The sequence below is a fragment of the Syngnathus acus genome, chromosome 15 (genome assembly GCF_901709675.1).
Source record: "Syngnathus acus chromosome 15, fSynAcu1.2, whole genome shotgun sequence".
NCBI lineage: Eukaryota > Metazoa > Chordata > Actinopteri > Syngnathiformes > Syngnathidae > Syngnathus > Syngnathus acus.
In genome coordinates this window covers 9,745,534-9,756,376 of record NC_051100.1, presented here as the reverse complement: position 1 = coordinate 9,756,376, position 10,843 = coordinate 9,745,534, and the positions used below count along the sequence as shown (strand labels likewise).

Here is a 10,843-nt window from a genome sequence, read left to right as displayed (position 1 = left end):
CCCCCTCACTCATACAATATATTGATTACGGCACACTTGCTACATCACTTCCGAGTAGAGGTGATAAACCAACCGAGCACTGCACCATGATTATCATTCCTACTTAGCATTTAAGGAAATGTCCAGCATTTTTGTTGTTACATAGGTCAACACATGTAACCATTTTCAAATGGTAACGCGAAAAGGCCCCAATACCTAGTCATGTAATTGAACGGGTAAAATGACAGTTGTCGTTGTTTTTCAGTCTTGCGTAAACACCCTCCGTCAAAACCAGTGTGACGACTTTGCTGAGCCAGCCTGTTACGCACCGCGTAGTCCAATGACCCCACAAAGTCAGATCGCCAAGATAAGACACGCCCATCTCAACATAACCTTTGGAACTTTGGCTTGTTTGTCCTTGTTATTCGTTTTACAAACTCACCTTGTCTCTATCCATCATTGGCACACTTGCCGTCGTTACCGGCGAGTACAAACAAGCTGAGTTTATATCACCCTGGGCTTATCGGGCCCCTTCAAGGGCACCGAACTTTCCCACAGCGCTCCCTCCGCTCCCCAACCATCCCCTCGGGACGCAACTGTTGCGTCAAGGCCTCTTATTTATTCCATGTGCTTCCCACAGGATGACAATAACAGCACGTGCGCTCGGCTCGCACCGGTGACTAAAGCGTACGCTATGTGCTAGGATAACGACTGCACGACGTATGACAACATGTACTGTAGCTCTGTCTGTGCAGCTCAACCGGTTTGTCATAAACAAGCGCACGACATGAGCTGATGCGACCTTAGCGCTGACGCAAACATGACTCAACTCTTCTGAGTGCAGTTGCTGAAATATTTTTCTTGGAATTCAAACATGTCAGCACTTGATCATAACTGCAGTACAGAACTAGGCCTTTGTGAAATGTCATGTTTGCAAAACGTGATTAAGATTGTGTTAATCTACTACGTGTAGTGAAATTACACAATACATGTATTATTTATTTATTTAGAATTACACGTAAGGACAATAACGTTATATCCCTCCGTCTAAGATTAGATTTTCCAAATGATTCAACACTTAAACCGTCTGCAATAGAATTTGAGTAGAAATTCTTCTTTCTCCTCCTGCATGCTTCATAAGGTATCCTGGTGCCATTTTGAATGCACACCAAACTTAACATACCGTATTTTCCGGACTATAAGGCGCATCTAATAACCTAAAATTTTCTCAAAAGCCGACAGTGCGCCTTATAGTCCGGTGCGCCTTATATATGGACCAAATTCCTAAATTTAAACTGGCCCAAAGCATTGTGTCATGAAATCAATCATAAGTGGCCCGCTGAAGACTATGAATCATGAATCAAAAAGACTATGGATCATTATTTTGTGATTATAAAGTAATTTGTTGCGTCTGAAGTTGAAATAAAAAAGATAGAATGGAGAATGATTTGATTTGGATTAAAAATCTGACATGATGCGTTAATGGTGCGCCTTATAGTCCAGTGCGCCTTATATAAGGACAAAGTTTTAAAATGGGCCATTCATTGAAGGTGCGCCTTATAGTCCGGTGCGTCTTATAGTCCGGAAAATACGGTACTTGGTTTCACACCCGCTATATGTTTGTCAGAAAACTAGCTTAACAAGCAATTAGAATGTTCTTAACTTATTCCATTGCTTATGTTGTTTGTGGAGGACAAAATCTAGTTTTCCACTATGTACATAATAGATTTTTTTTTATGCAAAGCTTGCAACAAGAGTATGATTACGTAAATTGCATGAGGATAGATTTAATAATAGGCCACGGTTTCGCCCCCACCCCCATGTTTAAACTTATCATGAATGTCCTTGAAATCAGGCACAAACAGATGTGCTTGTCATTCCAACATTTTCCATCTCAGCGAGCTATTTCCGAAAACGAGCCTCTGAAGTGGTGGAAAGATTCTGTGCCCAGTTGCCCAGACAGTGTGGTTAAAGGGGCTTTTATCACACAGACAGGGCTGAGGGAGGAGGGGGGGCACACAAACACTCATCTGCTGCCTTCCCATCTTTCCCATCCGATGTGTGTGCGGGGGTAGGAGGCCGACTGTGACAGGCAACGCTACCCAGCCACTCAAGACACCCACCAGGCTCGCAAAACCGCAGGCAGATAATGAATGGCACACCATGATGACAACTTGCACTTTTATGGAAAGGGGAGGAAGGACATCTCTGGCACAGGCACTCGCTGTGCGCCATGATGAAACCACCTCCATAAAGCAGACAATCACACAGAGGGCACTCATGTGTATGGGAGTTATGACCAGGACCAAAAAAGGCATCTTTCCAAGTGGATGATTGAAACCTCACCAGTCACTTTCATCATGTAGCCACAGTTTTACTACGTATTTATTGGAACTAGCCTTTTTATGAATGAAATATTTCACGCTCTCAATTAATTAGCTAGGTGTTGGCCTGACCAGAGCTACTCGAACACAAATTTCAAATGGCCACAAAATATTTTTCCCTATGGATTTTATTTATTGAGGTCGTTTTTGCCACTTTATGCCCTTATTCTAAAAAACACTACCACTGACTTAGTGACCAATTCATGGTAACGCAACGAATCAATGGCAAGTAAAACTCTAATTCGAATGCCTTCTGGTGCAACATGTAATGGCTATTTATAAAAAGGCACTCGCAGTACTCTCTGTTCATTATATCATTGACGTACGTAGCCGAACAAAAGTCAGAACACGCACCGCACGAGTCGCACCCTCTGCAGGTATGCTACTCGAGAGTCAGCATCACTGCATAAGCACAATTAAACCAAATGAACAGGACAACTTAAAAGTACAAATGAAGACAAAATTCATAAATGTTAAAGGAACATTTACCCAAACGAGGACTAATGTTGAAGCCTTTTCAACAGACTGTAGTGTGTATCGTTGGCATGGAGACTAATGCAAGAATACGTGTGCAGACCCAACCAAAACAAAGATTGCGGGAATAACAGTTCGGAGGCCACAACCAAGCGGCGAGCGGGGCGGATGCGGCCTATTGAACTTCAATTCTTTACCATTCCTTTACTTTTCCATGCTTGTGAGGTCCTTAGAGACTCTTTTGTGATGAAGGGATATATAAATAAACTTGACTTGACTTCCAAAGTTTAGTTTCCTGCCCCCCTGTGCACAAAGCAAGGTCCTTAAAGACATGCTGAGAGGAGTCAGGCGTGGAGGAACTTTACATCAACTGCAACGAACCACCTTTAGATTGAATTACAGACAGAAGTTAGAACAGTTCCCTATGTATGGTGCGCATATTTTTATACTGTGTATAATTAGGCATGCAAACAAATATGTGACTGGCCTCGATAGCCAGATAACAGTAAAGAAAGTGTCTTCCAAATATGTGACAGCAACTTGATTTGTGTTTGACTTTGTCTCAATGTCATTTCGTCCTGACACTAACTTGACGTCAGAAAACTACAATCCGAATCAGTTTATCCTCAAAAGATTAATAAAAAATATACTTATTGCATTATTAATTTTAACATCAATTAAATTGGCCAACTGATGGTAGCCCCACAATCTTATTTACATACAGTCAGACCTTCGAGGAATATTTTACACATGAGCTCTATCCCCTCGTTTGCTTTCATCTTCTCCCAACCCTGAAATACCCTCCAAATAAAAAATGTCATAAATATGCATGTCCACGCATATTTTTATGTTTTATTTACCAGGGGTTTATGCAACTGTTTGGTTAAGCAAATGAATACATGCAAAGGAGCTCGCATAAATCACGAGGGTCCTCCAGCTAATAACAGTAAAGGACAGTGGGAATGTCAAAACATAAAAAAAATAAAAACCAACAAAACACACGCGCTCACGCAAACAGCTGTGAATAAATGCAAAGCTCGGCACCGGGAAACGAGCAATTTAGGCATGCTAGCTACCTCGCCAAGGATGTCAAGCACCGTATTCGAGTGACTGCTTAGCGGCTCAAAAATAGACCTAATAATAAGCCTGCATTGGAAAACTTTGTTTTTGGCTCAGAGGAAGACAGTCACACAAAGCATGAAAAGCATTTTTTTTTTTCATTCGAGTAGAAAATAAATAGTCTTTTGGGGCCATTTTTGAAATAGCTGTTTTAGATTACAGGGATCTTTGTTCACCAAGTCGTAACAAAAGGGCCACATTATTTAGCTATGGGGCTGCCATTTTGTGACAGCAAAAACCTCAATGCTAAAGTTGTCTTTTAAAGGTAAACAAATGGCGGTGAAGGTGACGTTATTTGTTGCGGGTGCTGACGCGAAGCAGCCAGTAGTGGATTGAACAACAAGAAGCCAGGGGCAAGGGAAGGGGCGTTCACGAATTCTATTTGTGACTGAAAATATTCGGGGGGTTTCCGCAAGACAGGAAATGATGCTGTTGGCTCACAGAGTAAGCAAGCTTCCAGAAGGCAACAGAAGGTCTTCCTGTACCTGCTTACCACGAGTGCATGTGCACTTGAGCCGCATACTTGAAAGCATGTATGAAAATGGATGTGAGCGGAACGTTCACTTGGATTTTTTTCCCTCTCTGAGGACTTGTAAAATGTACCCAGTGGCCCGCCTCCTGACTAGGCTAGCAGATTAAAGGGGATGTATTGCCGCCTTGTTTTTTTTCTAAATGGATACACATGTGGCACATCTGTGTCCAAGCCTGACTCATTACTCACTTTTTTTTTTTTAATGTTCCATTCTCCGCAGCCATGGCAACAACTGCATGTTTGGCAGCAGGCTTTTGAAGGCAGTGGAAAAAGAGAGAGAGAGCCTTGGGAGGCAGCATAAAGAGAGAGAGGGAGGGAGAAAGGCAGGGGGGGGCAGGCGGGTAGGGCGAGCAGGCTCTCTCAGTAGTTGGCCTACATCCAGTGTAATCATGCCATGGAGCCCAAATGAGGCCTTTGGCAGCACACCAGGTTTCTGAGAACAAAGATGTGAGCTTCTAATGTTGGCGGTGGGGCCTGCTTGGCATCCTTTGCCATTTCCCAGCAGCCCTTGCCTTGGCCGACTGCCAGGAATGACCCCCCCCCCTTCCCCTCAGCACACACGCTCCTCCTTCATCCCTTTTCCACCCACCACCCCACCACGCCCCACCTCCTGCAGGGACTGCAAAGAGGATCAGAATAAAGAGGAAGACTTGTTTTTCACTCCGTGCCTCTTGCTCCAGCCCAATGACATCACCTCTGCAGCCCCCCAGATTCCACTCGACCGGCACATTTTTCCTTCCCTTTTGCCGACGGACCCTCCATTTTATGTGAATTCCTCCATTTTAAAGTCGGTCACGTGCGGCAGTGCGTTTTACTTGGTTATGTCTAGAATCCAAACTAGAGGAATCTCCCTATTATCACACGTCACTTGACCTGAAAATATTTCAGGGCAGGTCTAGCTGGGGAATTTTAGAAAACTTTGGTGTTTAAGATATGTATTAATTAGACTGTGTGTGTGACAATCATTGGGACTTTAATCTTTTTTTTTTTAAAACACAAATTAATACATGTTTAATTTGTTCTGTTACTGCACTCATAATTCAAAGAACTTGTATCTCAAATTACTTAAGGTGACTGTTATACGGTAGCCTGCAATTTGGACAGTTTCCAAGATGCCAGAATTTTGCAGCAGTAAACAAGATGCTGCTGGTTTTGAAAATTCACTTTATTGTTATCCAAAAAGGGCTCCAAAATGTATCTTAGCTGTAATTGTTTCAAAATCAGGGCTAAAAAAAAGAACGTGGGAGTGAGAGGAATCACAGATCAATACACAATAATATGAGACATACTGTATCAATAATACACTGGTGTTGCATCCCCCCCTACTAATAGGGCCTCACACCGTCCTGTTCTAACCTCCTTTTATGTCTGTGTAACATTTCATAGTTTGGTGCTCGCCTCAGCAGCTAAACACGTTATATAACACAAGGGTTGTGGTGGGGGGAGCAAAACAAATGAAAAAATAAAACACTGAAAACATCTTGTGTGCTCCACTTTTACGGCAGAAAACTTCAGAGAGAATATAAAATGATTCTCTCCCATGAATAAAAGATTGTCATTCTAATATTCAACAGAGTGGGGAAGTGCAAGAGTACAAAAATAATGTCATCTCATCAGGCGTGCGATGCTGTCACATGTCGGGTATTCCCCGGTCGTCACTCTCATTGGCGGTTTCATGTCTCATTTTCCATACTGCTGAAAAGCAGCATTCTGCAGCCACTCCATCTGCTTGAGCGGCTCCACTGAAACTAGACAGCAGCCAGCCGGGTCACACGCTGCTGATTTTTACTGTATACACGCTGCATTTTGCCACTCCAGCCATCTGTGCATGTCTGGCTTCCTCATTGTCGCCTTTGTACATTCCATTTCTGCTTTCGCTCTACAGCCACTGCAGCATTTTTTTTTTACATCAATGGGTCTTTCAAATTTGGATTATTTGAGATTTAATAGAACCCCGGCATGTGGCCTTGCTGTGTTGCAACGTGAAGTTATTTGCTAGTACAAATGTTTTCTCGAGGTCTCCGAGCATTAGGCGACTGTTTCCCACCCATCTTAAAGGAAGATTTGTTTATTTACCCGTTGCCCCCTCCTCCCTTTGCAGTCATTTCCTAACTGTGTCATAAAGCCCAACAACACTTCCTACTGTTGTTCGCCCAACAAGGACTCCATTTGAGATAATGTGAGGATGAGGAAACGTCGTTTCGACTGTCGGTTACCATCAGAAATAACTCGCCGACTCCCTGCAGGGACTAAAACTGTGCACGGGTTAGGGTTCATTCACATGTTGGCGTCTTCACAAATGCAATCATCTAAGATCATGTGGTAAGAGCATAATTATAGTGCGGCATAACTTCTTGATTTGGTTGGTGGAGAGCCTTTGAAGGAAGCCAGCGTGCATGATTCACAGATCCAGGCTTCTGGCCAAATGGCCTCACGTCCCATACATGGGTGAGGCGGATGAGGGTATGTGACTAAACAGCTTACTTCCTTTTTTCCAACGTCACATGGACTTGCACGAACACATCCTGCTTTGTGTCTGCAGGTTTCAGACGCATTGCCTCACCCAAAGCCTGAGGCGAAAAGCTGCAATGAGTTGGAATTCGTGCAGATGAGAGGGAGGAATCTCAACTACTGAGACGCTCCTCCGTTTCAAACCTGCACTTTTACTTGAGGGGATTTTGGCACAGTTGCACTGTGCGACGACATGTCTGATACCCCCCACCCCCCTTCCACTGAGTAAAACCACTAACAGTGCAGTGAATCACCTAGCTTGATCGCTGCGACCAATATTCAGATATTCCGGTACTCGTGTGAACGTCTGATTCATGCTAATCTCATTGAGTTGAGTGCTTGTTTTGAAATGTGGGCACAAGGACGGCTGCGTGCGCCAAACAACATTATTAAGAAGATTATCATTTTGCACTTTATTCTTATGCAAAGCAGAGTGGGTGGTGCTGTTGTACTGGATCACGTTAGTGCTTTTAAGGAGGTGAGTGTTGGAGTTAACAACACTGTCTGGAAATCCCCACCTTGTGACACAAGAGCTTCCTGGTTAATGGCTAATGGAGGCTCCTTTCCCCCATCTCTTATCTCCGCATGGGCAGCAGAAGCTGTGAGCACGTGTTGAGCATATGCATGCCAAAATGTAGAAAATTCTCTGTTCGTTATGCGTGTCACATTTATTTATGGGTAAGGGGGGGAAATAGTCTTTCTTGGGGCTTAACCCACCTCATTCACCGCACAGCGGCGAGTAGTAGTAGTAGCGGCAGCAGCACATGGTGGCGTAGAGGCGCCTCGCGTGAAGAAAAACAAGCTTAAACTCAGCCCAGAAGCGGATAAAGCTGAAAATAGGACAAAGCAGCAGTCAACTGGAGGAGCTGGAGAGCCGCGCTCTGCCGAGTGTGTGCGAGTGTTATTTTCCATCCGCTGGCGCTCCGTTGCTCGGCTGCAGCCGCCGCATTTTTTGCACAATTTTGCAGACCTGCTGGAAAATAAGGGATTTACTCACAAATAGGATCGCACGGCGCGGGTAAATGCTTATTTGTTTTTGTTGTCTTGTGAAATGGTTTGTAAAAAGGGCAGGGTGCGTGGCAAGAGGCTGCGGTAAAGTAGGGGGAGAGGGGAGCGCGCGTGTGGAGGGGGTTCTGTCGAAGAAATCAAGTCAATAGAAGTGGAAGCGGGCGTGGTGACGTCACTGGTCCACATTGAGCCAGTAGTACATTGAGTCAGCGGCGCTAGATAGACGAGCGCCCGACTAAAGTACACACCGACATGAACTTCTCCCTGTGAAACTCCACCGTCGTCACTCGCTCAGCCGGGAACGGACCACTTTTCGGCTGCTTTTTGTCCGCACGGAACTTGCTTTTTAACCGCGTTCCAAAGGGGTGGGGGGGAAAGAGAGTGAGGAGAGGAAGAAGAGCACATTTAGGGTTGGTTTTCAGGGGGTCGACGACGAGCGCCATGTCGTCCGCGGCGGTCGCTGCTTCTTCCAGGAGGCAGTCATGTTATTTGTGCGACCTGCCCCGCATGCCCTGGGCCATGATTTGGGATTTTACCGAACCCGTGTGCAGGGGATGTGTTAACTACGAGGGAGCGGACCGCATCGAGTTTGTCATCGAGACGGCCCGCCAGCTGAAGCGGGCTCACGGCTTCCAGGAGGGCAGGTCTCCCGGCCCCGTCAAGTCGCAGCTCTCCGGGAAGGAGATGCAGGCGATCAACCACGCCGCGTCGGCGGGGGACCCGGGCTCGCGGCCGCCGCAGCCGCTGGATCGCTACCCTCTCTCCTCCGAGCGACCCCCCAGGCTGGGTTCTGAGTACCAGTCTGGACGTCAGGCGAACGGCATCCCCGTCCCCAATGGATTTCCTAAGCCTGACGAGCCGCCGGAGCTGAACCGCCAGAGTCCCAACCCGCGCAGGAATAGCGCGGTGCCCCCGAATCTTGTGCCTTTGGTGAACGGGAGCATGGCGCCCGTGCACGCCGTCAACGGCAGACCGGGCCAGATGGGACTTTCCTCCGCTCTGGCGGCCGGTAGTCCCGCCGAGCTGGGCAAGAGACCCGCCTCGGTGTCCAGCAGCGAGCACGAGCGCGACGGCAAGGAGAAGCACCGACCCGACAGCCTGACGCCGGAGATCTCGGACGGCCACAAAGGCAGAGGGGAGCCCGACTGGATGGGCAAGGGCAAGACGGTGCGGGACCTCATGGCTCTGCACACGTTCGACAGCCGCTTCAAGAAGGACCATGCGGCCATGCAACAAAGGGCCATGGGCTATGATGGCAGCGCCTCGGCTTCCAAGTCAGGTAGGCAGTAGCAGCACGTTTAGTTTGTTTGTTTGATGTTATTATTATTATTTTTAAATAATAACTAGAATACCCTGCCGTGGTGTTTTATCTGTACCATGTGACCCCTCGCTATATACACACACACACAAAGGTAATGTTTTTTTGCAGCCTGTGATGCCGCCACATACATGTTTTCCACTGGCTGTACATGTGCCCTTGTCTGAGCAACTCATCCACGCTCTCTGTTTAACCCTTTCCCACCTCCAGACAGAGGAAAACACCCCCGCAGCATGAAGAGAAAAGCGTCACCTGAACCCGAGAGCGAGGGCACGGCCGCCAAGCTCAACGGAGAGGCGCAGCAGTGGTTACCTCCGCCTTCCGACGGACTCAAAATGCCACCGGTCCCCCCTCCGAGCTTCGCCAACCCCCCTTCCACGATATCCCCCCACTCCCGCACCACCCCGCCGGAGGCAGCCCAGAACGGCCAGTCCCCCATGGCGGCACTCATCATGGCGGCAGACAATGCGGGCGGGAACAGCTCCCCCAAGGACGCCAACCAGGTCCACTCCACCACCCGCAGGAACAGCAGCAGTCCCCTCTCGCCCTCCTCCATGAGTCAGAGGAGGCTGGCGCAGAGAGATGCATCAGGTGCAGGTACCCCCCACGTGCCAGGCATGGACCAAGTGCACCCCCAAAGCATTCCGGACTCCTCGGTGCCGGGCAGCATACCCCTGTGCTGCACGCTGTGCCACGAGCGTTTAGAGGACACCCACTTTGTTCAGTGCCCGTCTGTGCCCTCTCACAAGTTCTGCTTCCCCTGCTCGAGGGAGAGCATAAAGCAGCAAGGCGCCACGGGTGAAGTGTACTGTCCGAGCGGGGAGAAGTGTCCCCTGGTGGGCTCCAACGTACCGTGGGCTTTCATGCAGGGGGAAATTGCCACCATCCTGGCAGGAGACGTCAAAGTAAAAAAGGAGAGGGACCCTTGATTTGGTTCCAAGCCGAGAAAACGAGTATAAATATATAAATATCACATACATACCATTCAAACAAACTAACGGACTTGTACATATTGGACCCAAGGGAAGAGTATACTTCGTAAACATGGTTGTATAATTTTTGATTTTTGAATACATTGTGTTTCTATATTTTTGAAGATAAAGGTATGTACTCATTATAATGGACTACGTTCCTCTTTGTTGATGTTTAACACAATTCTCGATGTACTTCTAGGTCTGGTGGCAGTTCCTGTTTAACGTAGAATGTGACTAATGCTACTCTACGAGCACTTGGCAAAACTGAAATGCTTTTAGCTGTACTTGTATGCACTTGTTTAAAAATTGCCAAATACAATTTCTTGATCTTGTATGAACTGATTGTCTGAGCTTGCTTCATTCGAGTGGTTAAGGGGCGCCGGGCTGCGGACGTGCGCGGAAGGCAGGGCTCCTTTCTGCTTGTTGTGACGCCTCAGGAGGACGTAAGTGGGCTAGCAGGCAGCACAAAGGCACCCCTGTCTCTGCGCACATGACTCGTAAAAAATGAAAGCGCGCTTGGTAATAACAGGCTCATTGCCCCTCA

The 10,843-nt window shown here is 47.1% G+C and overlaps 1 protein-coding gene across 1 annotated transcript; it reads left to right on the top strand.

Annotated features, from left to right (window-relative positions):
- The first annotated feature begins 7,517 nt into the window (after positions 1 to 7,517).
- Positions 7,518 to 10,637, top strand: irf2bp2a (interferon regulatory factor 2 binding protein 2a). The gene is made up of 2 exons (XM_037270917.1): positions 7,518 to 9,286; positions 9,536 to 10,637. Exons 1-2 carry the CDS (start codon positions 8,449 to 8,451, stop codon positions 10,252 to 10,254), a joined length of 1,557 nt encoding a protein of 518 aa, XP_037126812.1. The 5' UTR covers positions 7,518 to 8,448; the 3' UTR covers positions 10,255 to 10,637.
- Positions 10,638 to 10,843: the final 206 nt, after the last annotated feature.